The sequence below is a fragment of the Geospiza fortis genome, unplaced genomic scaffold (genome assembly GCF_000277835.1).
Source record: "Geospiza fortis unplaced genomic scaffold, GeoFor_1.0 scaffold81, whole genome shotgun sequence".
Lineage (NCBI taxonomy): Eukaryota > Metazoa > Chordata > Aves > Passeriformes > Thraupidae > Geospiza > Geospiza fortis.
In genome coordinates this window covers 4233253-4257230 of record NW_005054318.1, presented here as the reverse complement: position 1 = coordinate 4257230, position 23978 = coordinate 4233253, and the positions used below count along the sequence as shown (strand labels likewise).

Genomic DNA, 23978 nt, shown 5'->3' with positions numbered 1-23978 from the left:
CTTTTTGTCATTTCTGAGAATTTAGGTTGCTTGTCACAACCACTTCTGAATGAGGTCCATCAGAGATGTCCCATTTTCCAAGGCACCTTACACTAGGGACTCTGGATATTGTATGGTAGTTACATTTCAAATGGTATCCATCTCTTAAGAGATGCTCTCTGTTTCACTCTAACAATTTGAGAGCAATTGTCAAAGGAGCTCATCAACTAAATATTAAGCTAAGAGAATGCAAGTCATGTATTTTTTATGTCTTTTGAACTTTAATGATAACTGTAACAATTTAATGACCAAGATGATCCACACATTTAGTAGCACAGTTTCAGCAGCTGTGAGCCTAAAAGCCTAATTATTATTTGAAGATGAGGAGACATTAAATACTCCAAATGTAATGTACTGCACAGATACATGGCTTTGCTTGGGACAGGGAGCTCTCTGGCTGTACTTGCTCAGTCTTTTCTAAATTTACACCTTCAAGAAAAACAGCCTAGAAGGATATATTTCATCACAGTAAGCTCTGAGTCACTACAGCAAGCCTTGTTATCTTATTCAGACTCGTTCTTTTAAACTCATATTCACTGCTGCTACTGATTGTTGATACTCAGAATCACACAATATACTGAGTTGGAAGGGACCCACAAGTATCACCAAAGTCCAGCTCCTGGCACTGCACAGGACCATCCCCCAGAGTCACAGCACATGCCTGAGAGCAGTGTCAAATGCTTCATAAACTCTGTCAATCTTGGTGCTGTGACCACTTCCCTGGGGAGCCTGTTCCAGTGCCCACCACCCCTGGCGAAAGAACCTTTTCCTAATATCCAACCTAAATCCCCTGACAAAACTTCAGGCCATTTCCTCAGGTCCTGTCACTGTCACCACAGAGCAGAGATCAGTGCCTGCCCCTCCTCTTCCCCTCCCAAGGAAGCTGTAACTGCAGTGAGCTCTGCCCTCAGCCTCCTCCAGGCTGAACAGACCAAGTGACCTCAGCCATTCCTCACATGGCTTCCCCTCCAGGCCCTTCACCATCCTCATGGCCCTCCCTTGGACTTTCTCTAATACTTTAATGTATTGTGGCAAACAAAACTGCTCCAGTGCAGGGCAGAGCAGGACAATCCCCTCCCTTGCCCAGCTGGCCATGCTGTCCCTGATGCCCCCAGGACAGGGATGGCTCTCCTGGCTGCCAGGGCACTGCTGGCTCCGTTTGAACTTGCCATCAATCAGGACCACCAGGTCCCTTTCTGTAGTGCTGCTCTTCAGCCTCTCATTGCGCAGTCGGTAAACCAAGGCTTGCCCCATCCCAGGTGCAGAATCCAGCACTTTCCCTTGTTAAAGTCCACACAGTTGGTGATTGCACATCCCTGTGATTTGTCCAGGTCTCTCTGATGGGCCTCTCTATCCTTGCGGAAGTCAACAGCTCCTCCCAATTTAGTGGAATGGGCTTGTTGTGAATGATATTATGTGGATCAAGGAATAAGAAGACTAAATAAATACATTAAGCTTTGTCTGAGCATTCATATGCTTATTAAACTTCTGGTAATTTCATACTCCAATAGATTTTTTTTGAGCTGCATACCTGCCATTCCAGCAAAGTTACTGAATGAAAAGTCATGGATTCACTCTACACTGCTTCTTTTCTTGAAAATGTGTATTCACAGCAATATTGAGAAAAATAAATTCTGAGAGTCATAAAATACATAATATGAGCAAAACAGCAATTTTATCATGCTTGGTAACATTTCCCTCTCAAAAACAGCGGGACAAATAGAATAACTTTCTGCCTGATGGTAGCATGTCTAGCAGACATACTAAGTCTTAACTATCACACCCAAGTACAGAAGAAGCCATAATCTCTTCTGAAGAATGACGACACATTCTAATAACTGCATTTTTTTTTCCACAGGAAGAGAGTGGACAGCTTGCCAGCCATGGAAGACTGTCCAAACAGTGCAAGTATCAGCTTGTATCACTGCCACTAATGACTACAGGGCTGCTCTGGACAGGAATTGAAAACCCAAGCCCAGGAAAGAAGGCATCACCCACAGCACTTCTCAGAGCAACGTTAAGTGGGTTTCTGTTCTGCAGTGAGCACTTGAAAGCATTCAAATATCTGCTGCCTGCCATGAGAGGCACTGCTTAGGGGGGATTTGATGTTATCTGTGAGTTCAAAGGGAAGGCCCAATTCAAAATCTGAATTACCATGATTTAGTTGAAACTTTTGTATGACAACTTTTGTCTTCTCTCTAGTTATGCAGCTATCAGTGGCTCACTGTGACATCAGCAAGGCAAATAAACCATATGTCATAGGAGTCTGTTTTGGGTCCAGTATTATTCAGTATTTTCATGGATGGCTTGAAGGGCCAGATAATGAGTACAAACGGCATTATGTCTGGAGAGGCTAAAAACAGACTGAAAAGCAGCATTTAAATTTAACATTATATGAAGAAAATTAGCAGACACAACTCTGTATGGGCAAAATCACACAATCTAAAATAATATATAAACCCCAGGAAAAACTAGCTACAAAAATTAGAAAAAAAGGAGACCAACTGTCTGCTGTATTATTCTAGGAAGTAAGTATCTCAGCCTCTAGGACACCAGGGTCATTACAGATAAGGGACTAGATGCATTCTCCCATGTTAACTGACACATGACCCATAGGCTGAGAGAAGAACATGAGATATTCAGAGGAGTCACATTTTCAACAATTACGGGGTGGAGAAGGATTTATCCCCCTCTAAAGATATGAATCAGGCAGTGCAGATGTTGGACAGTCCAAGCATGCGTCTTCCAGGCAAATAAAACAATACTTTCTTCCACGAAAAGGAATGGAGGTATCTATCCATTGAATAATGCAAATTAAAACCCTAAACAATCAAACAACCCTAAAAAATACCACCCTGCAAAGCAAACACAGAACAATTAAAGCTATGGAACTATTCAAAAGACATTTAAAAAGTACTTGGCTTAAAAAGCTAAATAGATAGTAGGAATGGAATGAAATAAGTGGAATGAAAAAAAGAGTTAAATCCTTCATGACTATATCCAAAGATGTTTTTTCTAACTTCTAGACCACAAGAATTGAAGTTATATGTGTTTTCCATTACAATCTTTGAACTTGGCAAGGTTGTAATGGGGGAGAACTTGAATGGCAAATGTTTTTCACGATAATTAACTGGTTTCAGTTTTTAGAATTCTATCATTCCAGATTTGTCATCTTAATCTGTCTATATACTGAAATGTCAAATCATCTAAACAGGTTGTCAGTGATCGCATTTTCACCTTAGTCAGTCACATAACTGCAAACCTGTCATTTGAGCACCTCAGTACTGTAGCCATACATACAAATAAATTACTTAAATTCATACATGCCATTCCTCCTCTTCCCAAGAAGTGACTTACAGGAATACAGCCTGTGTTTGTAGGTAACTGTACAACTACACATTTTAGTGCAACTCCTTGTCACTGCACAGCATTCTAGCCATAAAAAGGTATTTTACATCAGTAAGGATGTTTAAACCTTGAAGATTGGAATAACTTCTTATCTGTACCTGTATAGTCATACCTACATGGTGAGCTCTTTCAACAGGGTGTGCCATTAAAAAAAAAAGAAAAAAAAAAGGATGGCATCTCCAACCAAAGCTGTCTACCAATACCAAAATTCTGTTTAAACAGTGACTTGCCATGGAGATCATGGAGAACTTTACTCAACTAAGAGAAATTCAAACCATGACCCTCCTTGAGCAGAACTCTTGGTGAACTGACTGCTGTATGACAGTGACACTCACAGGGATTTTTCTCCCTTGGTCATTGAGGTGAGGCAGAACATTCTACTTCAACAAAGTTCAGCTACTCCTATGCACACTAAGATTGTGAGTTTACAAGCTATAATGCATCATTTCAGCACCTTACAAAGACAAGTTACATATAATTATACTAGTCCCAGGGACCTGCCTTCCACCAAAGAGTTTTGGAGGGATTAGTAAATGTACTTATCATTTCAGTTTACTGCCACCTTCTGGAATCACATTTTACAAAGATTTCAGAACTTGACTCAGATGAGTGTGTTGGATTAGGAAAAAAAAACAACCAAACAACAAACAAAAACCCACACACCCACCTGTCTGTATTTTAAACAGAATGTGTTGTTTTTATTCTGCTTTTCTTCCTAACATCAGCTGCTTTCTATTACAGACAGTGACTGCATAAAGATAATTATGCAAGATTAATCAGCCTACTAAAAATATGCACGACTACTCTGAAATTGTGTGAAGTTTATTAAGAACTTCTCCAGTCTGTCTTCATTAATATACAGCGTTTACATACAAAACACTTCAATAATTTTATACTTAGGAGATGTTTGTATTGAAGTATGCATAATACTTAGGGAAGACAAGTTAGAATATCATAGTTACTACTTAGCAATTACTTGTATACTAAGGTTTTTCTCAATCACCATGTTTTACAGGGGTTCCTCACTAAATCTTTAAGGATTTATTGGTAAGAGAATTACTGATAATTTAAGTAATAATTTTTGCGATACTGATTTAAATGATAATAGATTATTAAAATCTTTCTACAAATACATTACAGAATAATTTATACTGAAACAGACTTACAAAGATCAGCTAATCCAACCAGCCTCCAACTTGAAGCAAATCCAACAATATCAAACTGCCTGTGATCCAGTCAAGACCTAAATACCTACAAAGGTAGATTCTCCCTGTCTCTTCTAGGCATCCACCCATTCTAATATTTCACTACTTTAAAGATGAAAAATGTTGTCCTTGGGTGCAATGAGAGTTTTTGATGATGTAACATGTCTCTACTGCCTCCTGTCCTATAACTGAGCATGTCTGAAAAGAGACTGACTAATTCCTCCCCTTGTTTCCTCATTTGACTACTTAAACACATGATCTCCCATAGTCATCTCTTCTCAAGACAGACTGAATCCAGTTCTCAGCCTCTCTGTTAGCTCTCCATTGGACTTGATCCAGTACAGCAACATCTTACCTGAAGCTGAGACCTTGAAACAAGACTCATAAACATGACACCCAAAGTTAAAACTTACCTTGACAGGGAGCATATGCTTTGTCTCATACAAAGAACGGCAAATTTTCAAAATTTCATTTCCTGTCTTCTCCTTTTCCTCAGGTGGGCACTTCTGCAGCATAAAAGTCCCCAGTTTCACCCAGGGATTATCATCTGTGCATGATCTGCCCAGTAAAAAAAGAGATGTATATAGAATATAAATATACATATAGCATTTTCTGTAGGTTGTTCCTTGTGTGTGACTTAAAAGCACAACTTCATGAAAGAAAGATGAAAGTATTGAGACAAGTCACTGTCCATAATGCCACCACTCTTTCAATACAACAAAGAAATTTAAATTACATGGAATTATGACATGCTTATTGCAAACCCTGAGGAATTAGACACCAGATAAAGACTGATCAAATTAGAATAGCACAGGATCTTGTCCTGGCTTTACACCAGCTGATTTCCCAAGCACAGTGGTATCGAGGGAGGGGTGACAGGAATCCAGCATTCCTAATTTTGTTTGCTTTGATCACATTCTAACAACTTCTGTTTCTCAAGTATCTGTCTCTTGCTTCTGAGAGGAAAATATATAGCCAGATTCACATTTTAATTTTCAGGTCCAATGAGTATAGACAAAAATAAACTTTTCTCCACAGCCCATCCAAAAAGGGTAAGGAAGTGAAGTTACTTGCATCTGAACTGTGCTAGTAGATATGGATACAGTTACATTTGTTTTACATATTTAAAATGTTCTTCTAATTCCTCACAGAACCTCATGCTATGTCACCATTACAGAATCAGACATAAACAGATGGCAGACAGTAGATACAAGTAAATTTCATCATGCAGGATAGCAAACACAGTGTTTACTGTGAAGTTTTTTTCTGTTGCTGCAACATTTTTACATTTTTTCACCTATAGTCATTATTTGGTAGATCATGGAGATATTTTAGATACTTTTGTTAGGAACAGGAGTACTGGCTAGGAGTGGATGTAGTGACAGAAATGGGTAACAGATCACTTTTAACTGATAGCACAAAGCACAAGACTGGAACACACCTACACTACCATTTTTCTAATGTAAATTAAGTTGATGCATTTCAATTCCCACCTACAGTGGGCTAAAAGCATGCACAATTACAGCTTATATAATGATCGTATTAAGCCACAATAACACAAACTCTACGTTCATCTGTGCATAAACTTAAGAAGGCACAAGAGCTATTTTAAAAATCACCCCATCAATTTCTCTGGTCAGTAATCAGCATCCCAAAGACATGGTAAACTTTCCACTTTAGCTTAAAAAAAAAAAACAAGAACAAAAAAACCAACTCACAGCAGGACCAAAAGTGGCAATTTAGTATTATAATTTAGTGAAAATTAAGATACTTATTTAGTACATGTGACAAGAAGCAGTAAAGTGCTGTCAAAGTGCTGCTTTTCAAAGTTATTATTTTGCAGCAATTGTTAAAGCAACACATTAATATAACTGTAAATGGAGTCTGTTAAGAGAGTCTGCTGGATTGACATACCAAGTGCCTGACAGCTCTGGAGAGGACAACCACCAATATCTACTGTTTCATACATAAAAGCTCTCTCCTGCTCATTGTCCACTTCCAAAAGTACACACTGTAAACAAGTAAAGGCAGCCCCATACACAGCTGTCATTACAGCTGCCCAACAAGAAAACCAGACAGAGAAGCTAGGAGTGGGAAACTCTGAATGCAAATTAAATAGAAGTCATTGTCTTTCTTCCTTCTGACAACTTAATTGAGCCTTTCCATCAGTCACAGTCACTGTGCACAGAGCTGTCAGAAGTCTGTCTGGGAACAGCAGAGCTCCTCCTCTCCGCTCCTTTCAATGTGATGGGTCGAACCCCAAGATGCCAGATTATTCAGCAAACACAACATGAGGCACTGAATCTGTGAATCCCCAGTCATGGCAGAAGAAGGAAAAAATCCCTGAAACTCCATCTTTGCCGCTGGTTAAAGGGATAACTCCTGCTCTGTGATCCATTTCTTGCTTAGAGGCCCAGAGTCAAAATCAATTTCCATTTCTATAGCTGCTGCCCCCGGAGCACATTAAGAAAATCTCTAGGAATTTTCCATAAGAAGAAGGAAACAAAAAATCACAGTACAAAACACAAAAATAAATGGAAAGATGCAAGGCCATGAAGGCCTGCCGTATGCAAATTTATTTAAGTAAAGTATCAGATTATATAGTTTACATACATAAAGCTTTACTCATCACAATTCCTTATAACTCCTGTGCCCTATTAACAACTATCTGCTATCTCTAATTAAAACCAAAATTAAGTTACCAAAATCTGATACCAACAGGAAAAATTCAGTTTTCTTCTCTCCTGAATTTTACTTTAGTAACAGTAATTGTGAAAAAAAATTATTTCTCATAATGAAAAATGCAACTTCAAAACCACAGCGGAAACACCTTACATTTTTTTCCCCAACATCAAAAGAGGAAAAACCAGGATTAAGACTAAAAAAGTGAACTAAAGTACTGAGTCTCTAACACTGGGGTTATTTCAGTTCCAAAACACCTTATCAATATTTATAATAAATATAAAAAATGCCTTTTGAATGTAGGCAGCAAGTTCCAAAGGACTGCCGAGCTTCAGGTACTGTCAATAATTTTTTTAAGAAACACCTTTATGAAATGTTTAAAATGACATCTGACTATGAGCCATCTGGGTGGAGAAGCATGCATGCATAACAAGGGTATGAAAATAAAATTTTAAGAAGTGTACAGCTTTGAGTGCTGACTCAAACAACCAAGCTACCTCTCTGTTTTCTCACAGTAAACACAGCATATTATGACAAGAAGAGAATCATACTTGTGATAATAAGTATTATTTTACCTGGAGTGTTTCAGAAAACAAGAACTCAAAAAACCATTATGCATGGACTTACTAACATAGAGGTTACAAAAATTAAAAGCCTAACAAAAACTCCCTCAAACCTTAGTTCTTTTATTTCTCCTTCCTTTTAAACCTTTTACAGAATGTAAATTGTGTTTTCCAGCTTTATATTCAATTCTAAGTATTAGATATTTACTGCTAGATTGAAAACCTAAATTCTAAGTATTTACATGTCTCACACTTAAATTCCCCAGCTCCTGTAAGGATTGTTACATTGGCTGGAAACAATAAGCAATAATGACCCTCCTTCTGAAGGAGAGGAGGAAAAAAAGAGTATAAACAAACATGTTAATACATATAGTTTTAACTTCTTGATGCTTTCCTCTTTGCTCAAAAATTTGTTAATACAACTTGATTTAAAATGAAATTGTTGAAAATACCACTAAGAAAACAGTTCCTGTTCTTTATGCCCAATCATCCTAAAGATAGGCTTTTCAGGAACACATGCACATATACATTCATAAACCCCTAGGCTGCTAAGCATAGCTGAATGCTGTTAACGTAGAATTATGGAACAGGGGAGAAGAGGGAAGAACTGTGACTGTGTAATTGCCTAGGAGCCATAATAACTACTTTAGATGCTAAAAGAGTTATGATACAGGTGACCTAAGTATTTGCAGAAATTTTCATTTCCAAGATTGATGAAGTTGAAGAGGTATCCCCCACTCTGAAATCTGATCCACAGTCAGTTGTGACTACACCTTATTTTTTTTCTTTCTTTCTGGTCTTCACTGTAGGAAGTCAGACTGAAGGAACATAACACCAAGAGGTAGATATAATAAGGTAGATATAATAATATAATTTTTTTATGTACTCTGTAACAGAACGGTAGACAAGAACTGCCCATATACAAGAAGGGCTCTCCTTTCACGAACTCTTTTGTCTTTCTGTTCAACACAAAGAAAACAGATTTTGCTAGTTGCAGCAGTATTTCTCTTGAGCTTTTGTTCTTTAAGTTTTAGATTTTTGTTATAGGTAGTGTCTAGATTATAAAAAAAAAATGACAGTTCCCACACACTGAGGCATCCAATTTTCAATTACAATCAAAACTGAAACTTAACATGGAAGTTGAAATATGAATTTGTGACAGATCCCACAGCAATCCCTGTAATCCTTAATGTACTGAAAACAATTTTTGGCTTGTAAAACTGTCACTAAAGAATTCAGGTTATTGCTTATCCAGAAATTCCAAACAAAGTGCAAGCTTGAATGTTAAAAACTTTTACAGATTACCTTGTAACCTACCAGTTCTCTACATAAACATAAGATAGTTACTTTTCAGAAAAAGATAAGCCTTAACTTTTCTGAAAAATCAATGCACATAAACACTTTATGTGTGGATGTAGTCCCCAAGTTAAAAAAGGTTGTAATCAATACACCTAAGAAATCCAAAATAAATACACTTAATAACTCTAACCTAACTACTGCCAGACATGGCTAGCCAAAAAAATTATTAATATTACTGCTCTCTGAAAGATACATGATCCTTGCCTCTCCACATGAGTTTATTTGAATACTTATATCTTAAAAGTGATTAGTTAAAAAATTAGTTAAAAAATTTAACTGCTGTATTCTATACTTTCAAATTTCTTTAGAAAGTCACAGAAAAAACCCAAAGAACTGATAAAATATTTCATTGCCTATAGTCTGGATGTTCCAAATTACTACTTCCAGTTAATATCCACTTTATGGGTGCAATTCTGAAGTCTTCTAATTATTTTAGTCTTAAATTGGTTTGGATGCTTTATTCAGAGACAGAAATAACAAGTAGTGGTCCGGACAAGAGAAGGGCCATTTCATGGTACCATTACCCTCCCAGGCCTCCTGCAGACTGTCTGCCACATCCATCCGAACATCATCACCTTTCAGAGGCCTTTCTGCAAAGTGTAACTTTGAATATAAAGAACAGTCAGAACTTTCTGTTCTTTTTTTATGGACTCTGTTTATACTGCTAAAAACAAGAGCAAAACACGTAGCTTGAAATTATAAGTAGATAGAACACTGTCCTGTGCTACAGTTCAGGCAATAAAATGTTTTTCTGCCTTCCTTCATCACAGGCACTACATATGTGTATATACAGGTTTTACAAGAAACAGATTGATTCAACTCTGCTTTAAATAAACCATTTATTCTTCCCAGTATGACCCTTTCCAAGAGATGCACTCCTACCAGCCACTAACTATTCAGCTACTGGACTGAAAACAACATGATAACAAGCTAGACTTTGAACTCTTTTCTTAGATGGCTGTTTGAAGAAACACTCACCCATTGCTCCTGTCCATTGGCGGCCAAGCCTGAAGCAGCAGGACCAAGTGCTGAAACTCAGACAGACTCTGACTGGACTCCAGAAGTCCCAGGAAGAGATGGTATCTTTTTTCTTCATTTTCAATATCTGTTATCTCTACCTGAAAGAGACAAAAAACAAACAAACAAACTAAACCAGATTATTCTTTTACCCCTAGAAATCAATGATTCAAAAGCAACTGACAAACTGTCTGTGAAGAACATCACTGTTCCAAAATAATGCAGGAAACACAGTGAACGTGATTTCCCAGAAACTTATTTTCTTATCTCTCATTTTCAACTACATGCAAATAAAATGTGAGAACACAGAAGCTGTGGAATGACTTAGGTGGACATTCCTAGAACAATGTAATCTCACACAAGTACATTATTTGATTAGTTCAGAGGATCAGATCTCTGTCTTCTTCAAACAAACAAAAATTCCTTAAATTTCTTTTTCACAGTGTACAGACATATCCACACACATTTTCAAAGAATGGCTATGTCCAGTGCTTTCCTAATATGTACTACTCTCCCTCATCCACAAAAATTCAATAGTTTGATCTGAATTTACAGCACCTCATCTTTTCTCACCTAGAAAAGTGCCTTGAAAGATGGTTCTCAATTAATCTCCCCAGCAAACAATGCTTGCTAACAATACAGTATTTCTCTGCACTGGTGTTTGAACCCAAGGGAAAAAAAAAACACTGCCCTATCAGCTCCCAGCCAATTCTGTCTTGGGACAAGCGCCTATCTCTGTTGCAAACCTGCAGCTTTTGCCTGGACTTGAATTCACTCCAGTTGATGACAGGTTCTTTTAAACATAATTAATGCCTGCAGTTTCATGGTAAAAATGTGCAAGGTAAAAGGTCTGACTGTCAAAGGAAGGTTGCTGTAAATGGGAACCAACTTGCTACTAAATAAGAAATAACTGCTGGTTGTAAGTTTGGATATCACACCAGGAGGGCTCTCATAAATGGAATAACAATTCGCTGCCTACCTGACAGACCCAAGTTTTTAGAGTTCAACAATTATTTGTTACAATAACAAAGTAGCTCCCTCTGTATTATTAACACATTCTAATACTGAACTTTTCCTCCAGAGTCCAGAAACTTTCAGAATATCAAACACTTCAGCTTCATCTTATAATTCTGCTGAGGATACACAGCATTAAATGTTAACTTTTCTGTTTTAGCCCAAGTAGTTCTAAGACATCAAACACGGACAAAGTCTTCCTTAGTTCTACAGCTACTCTGAAAGATTTAAGATCGTATCCCAATCTCTTCAAAGTGGCTCTGATACATCAAGGGCAAATTTCCAAAAGAGGTTGGAAAACAAACATTACTGATGCATTTATTGAGTTGCCTACGTAATCTGTGACTTTAAAATATTTAGGGTTGAAAAACTGTTTGCTTATGTCTCCAGAGTATATCTGAAAGCACCATACATTTCAGATAGTGAAAAAATGTTTCCTAGATCTGTCCACTTGAAATATTTTTCTTTACTGCAAATGTCACATAGCAGACATTAGTTACCCACTTGTAATATATATACTTGATAATATATAATACTAGATATTGAAACGGCAAGGTTGAAAAGAGAAAGGAGATAAACAAGAAAGGAAAAAAGAGACAGAAGACGTTAGCCTCTAAAGTTCCAAAAAATTTACCATCTTAGCAAGTTAAGTACTAGCTAGACAACAGAAGTTCTCACACTGCTTACCCATCCCCAAACCTCTTTCTCAGAAAACTAGCTCTTTATATACTGAAACCAAGTACATACCATTCTGGATGGCCCACTGAGTACATTTTACTATATCTTCAAAAACAGCACATTACTTCAAAATACAGACTAAATTTTAAGATCTTTCTAATGATAATCATAAAAATGGCAATAAATGGCAAAGACAGTATGAATACATAAGAAAAGCTATCAGAGAAAGTCCCCTACTAGTAGCAGAGAGCAGATCAGACATCCTACTCAATGTGAACTGAATTCCAGGAATTCTGCCTAATAATGCATCTTTACAGATTTTGGTTTACATTTTTTATGAGCTTAATGCATCTAGCACCATAATTTTGTGTTTTGGACAGCTGGATCCTTGGAACATGATTGCTCATGACAGAACACATGCTAATTCAATTGAAGTCAATCAGAAGAAATACCTTTCTATTCTCAAATAAGAGAGCATTTCTGCAGCACTTCTCACTACAATGGCATTTTTTCAAGTCACCTATGTTTCTCAACAAGAGTAATAAAAATTAAGCGAACTTTCTATGGTGTTAATGATTTGTGTTTTTTAAGAAGACTAGAGAAAATTCACTCTTTATATGACATTTTAGATGCATGCCACTTCCCTTTAACATGAAACAAGAGAGATTTCAGTGACAGTTCCTTGCTAGAAGGAAGCAATACCTTGAAAAAGAACATAGGAATGAGGTTTTCATTTATATTTATTATGCGTCTGTATGTATATACATACATACATACATCTAGACAGATGGACTGATCTATATAAAACACACAGAGAGAACTTAAATTTTGCTCTGTATTACTGTCTTTGCTTTCTGAGTCTGAGGGAGACTACAGTGAGGAAGCAGACACCTCCCACAGCAGAAACAGAGCATGCTCTGTGTAAAAAAGTAGGAATTTCACCTTCACGAAGTGAAAGCTAGTTGAGATGAGTCGCTGTGGTTACTCAAGCCTCTTGTTTCTTTGTAAAAATAGATCTTAAAAAATCCACTTTTAATTGAACACTCTCTTTGTAGCAATTTTGGATGGTCTATTCAGATGACTCTGAATGTTGTAACACAGGGTATTGGGACAATACCACTCCGTTTCCCCTTCTTTTTTTTTAAAAACAAAACCCCGAAACATCTTTCTAAACCACTCCGAGGTTAATCATGCCAAGATAACCCACCATGAACTGCTTGGAGCCCTCTTAACACAAGTGCCTGTAAAGAACCTGTCAATAAACAGAATAATGAAGCCCATAGGTAGGCATGAACTTCAGAAGACCCCAAAGAAATATGTAAAACAAGTGGAATAAAAAAATCAAACAAACCACAAAACAACAAAAGCAAGGGAAAGGAAATCAGGGTTTTCAGTTTTAACAACAGATTTGCTCAATTCTGGCTTGATTGTCCTCAGTTTCAGGCAGTCTCTTTGGCAGTAGAACACAGCTGGCATCATGTTTCTCATTAAAAGGCTGCACAAATATTTACCACAATGGGAAAGACAATTAGGGGAATTAATTGTAGAAATTATCCTCATGATAGATTATAAAACAAAATACAAATTAAGTAAAGCCAAACCTTATATTAAACTGTTAAAACACACAATTTCATTACTGAGGGACTACATATGTTCAGAATCAAGAATATACAAACATCTGCATATGTTAATGGTTCCTTCAAAAATCATACAGGAAATTCACAAAGCAAAATACTGGCTACACAAACAGCATGAGCTTGTCATAGCCTACAAGAGATTCAGTGCTGAATTAAAAACTCTGTGCACTTAAAATTTCTCTTCAAATAAATTCAACTTTTCTGCCTTATGATCAAATCTTTTGGACTTACCTTAAATCTTACAAGACTCTTTCCTCACAGATTAGATCCTATTAGATGCCCAAAATGTTGAAGGCGCTCAGTTTATCGACTTTCAATGCACTAAGTTTTGACTCATAATGTTATTCTACAGATTTGTTATTTGATTCATACTCATCACCTGTGGTATGGATGAAGGAGTCCAAATATGAAAAGTTGTCTCACAAGTTAGTTATGTAGCTTCTGGAAACCTAAAGTTTTATGAAAACTGTAAGATGATGCACTTGAAGAATGATGAAGTTTAATAAAACTGTGGAAATCACACATGACTGATAAAAAAAAGCCTTTGGCGTGGCAGAGAAGTGAGATAATGTACCAAACTAAAACACTGCATAATCAGTGGTTCAGTTTGGCACATTATCTCACTCCTGAAATCAAAGTTAAAACCAGTATTTACAGCAACTTTGGAATGTTGCTGTATCTGAACTGTGTTCTTAAGTTATAGATAGACACTAATGTAATCCTGGTCTCCTGATCCAACAGGACAGACACATCTGATAGACTTGTAAATGCTTTATTGCTAAAACTATTTAATTTGACAATCTGGCGCTGACTGACTTGGTTGATGAGAGTGCCTTTTGTTTGAAAAAAAATGGAAATGCCAATAAAAAGACCCAGTCAATTCAACTCTCTCCTTCCTCTGAGATAACACAAAAATGCTATTTTTGTATGAGAATGGTGAGCAGGAAAACTAATGCAGACAGACTCCGACCTTCCTCTGCCCACTGGTATCTATTCTGCAAATTCAATTTTTACTCTGTCAGTGTGACAGAGCCACAGCTTTCATCAACAGATTTTGCTGATTACAAAGGAGATAAATTATGAGGATGTTTATAAATGAAATCAGAAAAAATATTTTCACTATAATTGCTTGTTTATTGGGAAAAGCTATATCCATGCTTAAAAGCAACTTCCTGTCCTCAAGGCAGAAAAATTTGCCATTACCAAGGAATGCAACCAAAAGCTTACTGTTTTACATGATTATAAAATTAATTTCATTACATCTACCAGATGGTAAATGTAAGTATTTCAAAATATGTTCATGTTCAACACTGCAGCATAAATTTGAATTAAAATGGCATTGAAAATAGAAGCACTAAGCAGGTATTTGACTAGTCCCTTATTGCTACAATAGACAATTGTTCTGCAATTTCTCAGAACTTCCTTGTAAAATGCTGCTTTTATACGTGTCCCTGCCCTCCCTGCCCAAGCAGTAGTAATAGAGAATTTATCTGTGCTGCATCTCAAAGTAATAGGCAGACATCAAAGATTTTATTCAGATTTGAGATAGGGAACATTGATGCTAAAATTTCCTTCCACTCATTAGACAGGGCTTAATGTGGTTAATAAACAACAACTAAAAGGATTGGTAGCAATTTGACTGCATTCCTCCAACTGTCATCTTGATGTGCTGTTCATGGCTCAAAAATTCAACAGCCTTGCCCCAAAGAGTTCACAATCTAATTAACTAAATCAGCAAAGAAAATACTGTCCTTGCTATACAACAGGCCCAGTAGGGTTTGGTCACTGAAGAAAGTAGTCCTTCCACTTTGCATATCAGGCTATAATCTGTCATTCCCTGCTCTGCTGGTATCTATGGAGCTACTGAAAGTCTGCACAAATATAAGTTACTGAAACCTACCTCCAGTACAAGGCTGCAATGTTAAAAGCTTTTTACAAAGGACATATAAAATTACAAGTTAAATAGAAATGTTAAAGTCAATTATTCCTAATATGAACACAAATGTCAAAAAGCAGTCAAAAAAAACCCCAAAAAACAAACACAATCTGCAACACTATACAAGTCTTCCTGAAATTGCATAGCTACTGACTCTGCACATGTAAGATTAGGAGCTTTTAAAGGCTATTATTTATTTCATCATCTTCAAACTGTTTCAAGATGTTAGAAATCCTAGCAGCTTTGATGTTAGACACATTATATAGTTGTGAAACAATGCAAAACCACAAGCACATATTAAACATCTTATTCAAGATTTTCACATCCTAGAGCAACAGTAAACCCTTTTTCAAGGCAAAACCAAAAGTGCTATACCCTGCAACATACGCCAGCATCCCATTGTTTCTAAACCAGGATTTCTTTAAAAAAAAATCCACATTAAACAACTTGTAAATTGTGATTGAGGGGGAAATCCTCCAGGACACAACAGGATCAGGCTGGGGAGACTAATAACAGGCTTGGAAAAACAAACCACGATATCACTCAGCCACTGGTCCACCAGCATATGGGCAAGGATACACAGGATGGAGAAAGTCAAGGGCAAAGGAGCCTGTCAGCTTTAAATAGGCTGTTTTGATCTTGCTTTCTCTATCTACCCTAGTTCACATTTTGATAATTCTACTTTCAACCCATTTTGGTAAATGGAAGTTTATGTGGTAGTAAGTCACAGCTGAGAGATGGCAATTTTTAAAAAACAGTTTCATTGGCTTCACAAAATGCTCCTGTATAATAACAGGATTTAGCTCTTTCTTAATGAAAAATAAACACAACAGCTAAAACATGATCCAGTCTGTTGCAGATTAAATTCCCTTGCTTGAAAGCATCTTTTGTGAGGCTATGCTTATGGAGTTTTCCCAGTTAATGCAAAGCAAGTTTTATTAAGGGATAGTTACTTAAAAACAACAAAATCAACCAAAAAATACAAAAATCCCCAAACACATTCCAAGGACTGTGTCAGGGAGGTTTAGGCTGGATATTAGGAAAAGGTTCTCCACCAGGAGGGTGGCTGGGCACTGGAAGAGGCAGCCTGACAGAGCTCAGAAGTGACTGGACAGGGCTCTCAGGCACAGGGTGTGACCTGTGACTCCTGGGGTGTCCTGTGCAGGGCCAGGAACTGGACTCATTGACCAGGGGCTGCTCTGACCTAGACTGAAAGCCATAAACACTGTCTGACAGACCAGAAGGAAGTGTCTGCTATCAAAACTACAATCTTAGAGCAATCAATTCAAAATTAAAACTGAAGTCAAGGGTTTTGCATGAACAAACTCACTGTTCACAACGCGTGCCTTCTATCCCAGAGGAGGAAGAACTCTGAAGTCAGGCATTCTTGCACTTTCCTGAGAGCTGGGCTTCACATATTAAAAACTATTATTGAATTCTGAGCACATATGCAAGCTTGCTGCATGCAGAAACTAAAGAGATGCACATAATAGAACAGGTAAAATCCTGCTCAAATTAAAGCCAGTGTACAAGATATGCAAGTTATGAGATTCAAGCTAAAAAAACAAATCAACAAGAAGCCCACTGGTGATGAATCAAACTAAGGCTCAGCCACATGTTGAGTTCTTATAGAAATACTCAAGAACTTTTTTCTTCTGAAGTGATTTATATATTGTTTAATTCCTTATCTGCTTCATATGCAGCTCACTAAGAAATGCATATAGATTCAATAAACACAAATGTGTTGCCTAATGCATAAAAATGAATAACTTGTGCAGAAAACAAAATCCATTCATTTGTATTCTGCAGGAGACTATGTCCTAATCTGCAAGTATAGAGAAAACCTCTGAGGACTGTACATAGATATTGGTAGGGAGAATAACAGCAAATGGTGAAAAAAAAAGATGCATTTGAAAGACTCCTATATCTAGCTAGATGGAACTGAAAGAGACAGGACTAACATACATTATTTAAATTGTATATTGACTAGGTGTGTGCTAATATGTAAAAATTTGGATGCATGTATAGTTAAAGCTAACACCTGTGCAACATGAGGGACTCACAGACATGTTAAGTAATCTTCTCTGTATGCACCAACTACTAATCATTGTTTTGTAATTCAGAATTTATATATTATATAAATACTCTAACAGACCAGACAACAGCATTAGAAGATAGAGCCCAGAAATGACAAGATTTTCATCTTTAAATATGTCTTTTAAGCTGTTAACTCAGCATCAGCCATTTCCTTCATACCATACACAAGTGGTTTTTAATTTTCCCTTCTAATCATCACTACCATCAAGCAGCAGTGCATCCACAAGCTCACAGTATCCACCCCTATGCATAACTCCTGTCTTGATAACCAAAGTCTGCAATTCTTGCACTGGTGAAAAAATTCTTTAAAAAATTCTTTTAAAAATTGTTTACATGTAACTGAAATGTTTTCAAAATTACTACTTCCAAAACATCTTCCTGCAAATAGGCAGGACTAGAAAAGTCAAAGATATATTTCTAAAAAGAAAGACTCCAACCTCCAACTAAACTAAAACACTGTCTTACAGGAACAGAAGATTGTTGATGTCAATTCCAATTATTTCAGTATTACTCTTATCAGTTAAAAAAAAATGAAAAATTCCTTCATTGTTGTTATGATCTAGGCAGGAGCAAATAAAATACCAGGTGGATGGTTATCACAAAATTATTTAAGCTGTAAAAACTGAAATAAGTGAGTAGCTCTGTTGCAGCCATAAAAATAATCCGAATAGGGCAGGCAGCACCTGTCATACCAAATGGCATTAGAGAAGCACTGCAGTTGATGGTTTTCTTTTTGATTTGGTGTAGCTGATGCAGTCACAGTCTTATGACAGTTGGATCCCTAAGTAACAATAGCAGCAATGTGGAAAAAGAGCCCCTCACTCTCTCAATCAACATGAAATACCACAAATTCTATAAACTAAGAACTATTTTAAGAATACCTGAATGAGGTCCTTCAGATGATACAGAGTTTGCAGATCTCTAAATAAGAATTGTCAACTAGCACAATGGCTGATGGAATAAGAAAACTGTTTGGAAAAAAGGACAGCATCTACTGTCACAGTTATTAATAAAAACACACTCATTTAAGATGCTAACACTAACACTCACAATGCCTAAAGAAAACCAGTTTTACAATTTACTTATATTTTCAACGGGCTTAGAACAACATTCCTGACTAGAACACTGAAGAGCATAATCTACTACGAGGAAAAAAAAACCAAAAAATGTAAACAAAAAAAAAGCAGTTTATGACCAAATAGTAAAGGTAAAAAGTAGAATTTCTCATGGGTTTATGGCTGCTTCCTTGTTTACATAAACTATGTTTTGGGGAGACTGCAAGCATGGAAAAGACAAAAACGCAGACAAATGATTGCCAAGGCTAGTCTATGTCAAAAGAAACCTCCAAAAGACTTAAAAAAAAAAAAAGGTAAGTAAACGACTCCATGATGGCAAATAAAACGTAATAATGGTAACACAACTGCATTTTAAAATATGCTAGATTAGTCTAATCAAGTCAAAACAGTAACCTGAGACTCGCTGAATGAAATCCAGAGACCTCTGGTTGATGTACAGATGAAGTCAAGAGAGCAATTAAGGTGCTGGGATGCATAACCACGGAGTCTTAATTTCCACAAGGACAGCATATTCACTTCTCCAATTACCTTTCTCAGAAGGTGTACTACATATCACAGTGGGCTCTGAGATAGAGGAGAGGATACTTATGGAGAGAAAAGGCTGTGGAGGAGGTGGTGTGACTGAAATTGGTTACTGAGAGTAAACAACAGAATAAGGGAAAAAGTGTAGTGAATAAAAATTTTGATTTTATGGTTTTTAATATCCTAAAAAACCACAGAACTTAACAAATCACATAAAAAGGTTAAGTCACAGAATCACAGAATGCTTTGGGTTGAAAGGGACCTTAGAAAGCATCCAGTTCCAACACCCCTGCCATGGGCAGGGATACCTTCCGCTAGACCAGGTTGCTCAAAGCCCCTTCCAAGCTGGCCTTAAAATACTCCCAGGAATGAGGCATCCACAACTTCTATGGAGAACCTGTTCCAGTGCCTCACCACCTTCAAAGTAAATATTTTTTTTCTACCACTTAGTTTAAACCTACTCTCTTCCAGTCTGAAGCCATTCCCCCTTGTCCTGTCACTTCAGGCTCTTGTCCTTCTCCATCTATTTTGGTGGCTCCTTCCAGGTGCTGGAAGGCCATATTTAGGTCATCCCAAAGCATTCTCTTTTCCAGGCTGAACAATCCACACTCTCTCAGCCTTTCCTCACAAGAGAGGTGCTCCCTCAAATCATCTTGGTGGCCTCCTCTGGATGCACTCCAATAGATCAACAGCCTTCTGCTCACAGAGACCCCAGGGCTGGATGCAGCACTGCAGGTGGGGTCTCACCAGGGCAGAGCAAAGGGGCAGAATCCCCACCCTCACCTGCTGCCCACACTGCTTTGGATACAGCCCAGGACACATTTGGCTTTCTGGGCTGCAAGGACACATGGCTGTGTCATGTCCAGCCTCTCACCCACAGCACCCCCAAGTCCTTCTCAGCCAGGCTGCTCTGGATCTGTTTGTTCATCCCCCAGCCTGGACTGACACCAGGGCTTTCCCCAGTCCAGGTGCAGCACCAGCACTTGATCTTGTAAAATTCATGAGATTCCCATGGGCCCACTTTTTGAGCTTGTCCAGGTCCCTCTGGATGGCATCCCTCCTTCACAAAGTTTCAGCATGTTTTGTGCTCCGTGATGCATGGTGTGTCCTAAGGCTGAAAATTTATCAGGGGATACCCAAGGCTGAATAACAGTTTATCCACTGATTTCTTTGAAACATAATAACAGAAGTCTGATTATATTGCTAATAAGCTCTTAATTTTTCTGGGATCAAAACTGTTTCAACCATTCTGCACTTAAAACCTTCATTACAAAAGACCTATGAGAGAAAGTGAATGATCCTTCATCAATCCACTCCAGAGCATTCTTATCTTCCTTTGAAGCAACTGCAACTGGTCACAGAGCATTGCAGTGCCCAGGGCTCAACTCAAAACTTGTGTGCACTCACACTGCTGCTTTTCTCTACACTTTGTCTTATCTGCTATACTTGTGTAGTTAATGGAAAATATTTCATTTGCATCTAAAAGTATTTAATTAATCATACACGCTACAATTTATGTTCCCTGAAAAAAAAATCACATGTTTTCATATGGATAAATTGCATCTTCAAGGAATGGAAATTAGTGTTTTAAAATATTAATTAAAACTTAAATTAAATTTCTTAAGCTTAATTTTTATGCATTACCAGCAGAGAAACAATGTCTCTAGAATTATAAACAACATCATAACAAATTTACTCAGAGTTGATAGGAACATAAATCTTTCTTCTAATTAAGCATTTTTCACAAATAAAAGATGGCTGAGGATAAAACAGATACAGCTCCTTCCCTTGTGTTTTGCCAGATCAAACTAAATACACCTTCCATTGTTACCTGATAAATGGTTTCAACAAAATGGGCTTCTCATGTTTAAATCTCTGACATGAGAAGAAGAAATGGGAAAAAGCTGAAAATCACTGGACATTGATATACCCATTGAGACCATTCCCAAGGAACTAGTATGAAGAAACACCATTTCTCATTGCACATTTTTCATTAACAGGGTTAAATTATGAACAAAGCAGAATGGAGTCTTGACAGTCACCCCAAGCTGTCGGAAAGTCAATGCAGACATTACTACGGTTGCTGAGACACAAGTTTGCATATGCCATACATCAACACAGGCAGGAAGGAAGGAAAATATTTTGTGTACATCCCACACACACAACACCAATTAATCTGTCAATATTTCAAAGCTAAACTTTAGAAAAAAACTAAATAAGAGAAGCGCCCAAAGTTACACTTTTAAATCCTTAATAGACATTCCTTCCAATTTTCAAAAACATTTAGCCCTCAGCAGCTCTCTATACCCCAAGATCATGAAAAAACTATAATATAACAATATGAGGGAGAAGGCTAAATGAGATTACCTTCTCTAAATGACAAAGCTATTTGCATTTAAGTGGCATGCAAGTGGTAATTACACTTTGCATTTGCATAATAATGAAACAATCCTTTTAAGAAAAGGTGTGTCTTGTAGAAGCTTCACAGTGAATAACTTTGTATATGAAAGTAAGCCTTGGTGTACTTCCAGAAGTTTTTTAGTGCCCCTGTAACTTCCTGAGGCAAACCCCAACTCACTTCTGTAACCTATGCCTTGTAACTGGTCACTGAGCTGAACAGCTAACTACATACACACAGCCTGTTAGCTGACACTTCAGGCTTGTTAGACACTACTGAGTCATTACAGACTATATTTTTATCTTATTTGAAAAGAAATGGATTACCCATCTTAGATGAATAGGGATAAATTTTGATGTCAACATTCTAAACGATGTCTTTCTTCCCCCTCCAACATTTTTTAATATAGAAAAAGTCAGTATTTTGACCCATATTTTTCATGCACCAGTTAACTAGAAAATTACAGAACCTGAAGAGCTCAGATAAAATTCATCAAGGGGATTAAAACAAGGCATGCCTCCTCCTCCTCCATAGCGTGGGATGCTACTGGAATGTGAATTAAAGACTCTCAAGCCTTTGAAAAATGAAGACCCCTGAATTTTTAATTTTGTTAACTAATCATTAGAGAACTGGAAATCACTGTGTTTCTGAATGTTTGATAGGTAGCTGCTTCCATAAAGTACATTTTTAATTTTGTAGGAGCTGGCCTGTTTCCCAGCACACTGATTTGTGGGACCACTACTTACAGCACCTAGAGCATAATTAAATATTAAGTCCCTCCTTGATGTATGCAAAGCCTGTCTAAGAGGATTAATAGGCACACTGAGGGTGGCTTTCACACATTTTCTGGTAATTGAACACTGCAATATCATTAAAATTATCTTTATTAAATAGAAATCCACAGTCATACTTTATAATATCTGCTGTCCCTTTTTGTGCCAAGGATTGCTATAGGAGAAGAGGGATCCCCCAAAAGTATGTAAGAAATGCCACACAAGTAATAATACAACAATCTGGAAGCAAGATAATGAATGCATTTTTGACCTATTTGCAATCTAAAGTTCATTAAAAAGCTCTGAAAACCAACAACCTTTAAACACATTCCTGTAAAATCTAAAACCAGCATTCAATCCACAGCTGCTTCCCTCCCCACTTACTTAAGATGTGATTGGTTTTTTTAAATTATTTTGCTGGATGAGAAAGGATGACCAAATTGATAAAGGCGTAGAGATACTAGAGAAAGTGATGCCTACAGACAGGGCAGGCAGACTGACAAAGTTGGAAAGATGAGATTCCTCCTGTCTACTTCTTCTTCCAGGATTACTCAGCAACCTGATTAAACTTTTAAGTTGTCCTTCAATACTCCCTCCTGTATAAACAAGGTTGCTTTTAAAGGTCTTCGTACCTGAAGTGTGAACTTGCACGAGAAAATTGTGTCTTAACCATAATGCTCTGCCAAAGCTTATATAGAAATCTCTCTTCTCTTTTCAGCAACCATATAAGCACTGACTTCTACAGTGTTCCTGTTCCACTAACCTACCTAAAGGACTGGGAAATGTATAGTTTTCAATCTGTTGTTTTATGATTATATTTTCCTTGTTTGTTAGTTCACAAAATATGCAAACTTAGTAGGACCTCAAACAAGACCATCACTTGCTTTTCTTGTATCAGTTTGTAGACTAGCATTTGACATCAGCTGACTAAAAGAGGAAAAAATCCAAAATAAATACCTCTAAGACCACTTATTTATTTTCTTGGACATTTGTGAAGAACTTTGAATTTCAGTGACAAGTATCTAATGGACAAGCCAACATGACTGTTCTGTCTAAATAACATGTTAGTTACCTAGCAAAAATATTTGAAGAAAAGAAAGGGCTCTTATCAACGACACTGAGCTTGAGCTGACATGAAAATGAGAATAACTTTTAATATATTCCAGTAGGATTCTTATAATTGCACTCTGTAGCAGAAACTGGGGCGCATAACCACTGATTTTTATGTATGTACATTTAAGCACTGCTTTCACTATTAAGCATGAAAGCTATTTCTACACTGAGCTAAACAATAAATAGTATATACAGATAAGTTAGTGTTACGGTGTTGTGTACATATTTTCATACAGTTATCTCTGAAAGGTTTGAGCTTATCTAGTGCGTTTTTCAAGCTTTATTACATGTCTTCTTGTACTATTTGCTTACTCATCAGAAAAAGTGTGAACCACTGAAGTGATCAGCAACTCTGTGATAAGCAGATAAACTGTTGCTCAGCCAGTACAAACTTCTTCCCCTCACAAAAAGAAAACCAGGTTTTCCTGCTCGAAACTAGGATTCTAAAAATCCCTTCAGGA

At 37.2% G+C, this 23978-nt stretch overlaps 1 protein-coding gene across 1 annotated transcript in view; it reads right to left on the bottom strand.

Moving 5' to 3' along the window:
* Window positions 1–23978, bottom strand: part of NBAS (NBAS subunit of NRZ tethering complex) — a 156253-nt gene that overhangs the window by 10166 nt on the left and 122109 nt on the right. Inside the window, exons 49-50 of the mRNA XM_005420285.3 lie at window positions 10235–10374; window positions 5066–5210 (exon numbers count right to left, since the gene is read on the bottom strand). Of these exons, the coding sequence (XP_005420342.2) occupies window positions 5066–5210; window positions 10235–10374 (285 nt within the window). The remainder of the gene's footprint in view (window positions 1–5065; window positions 5211–10234; window positions 10375–23978) is intronic.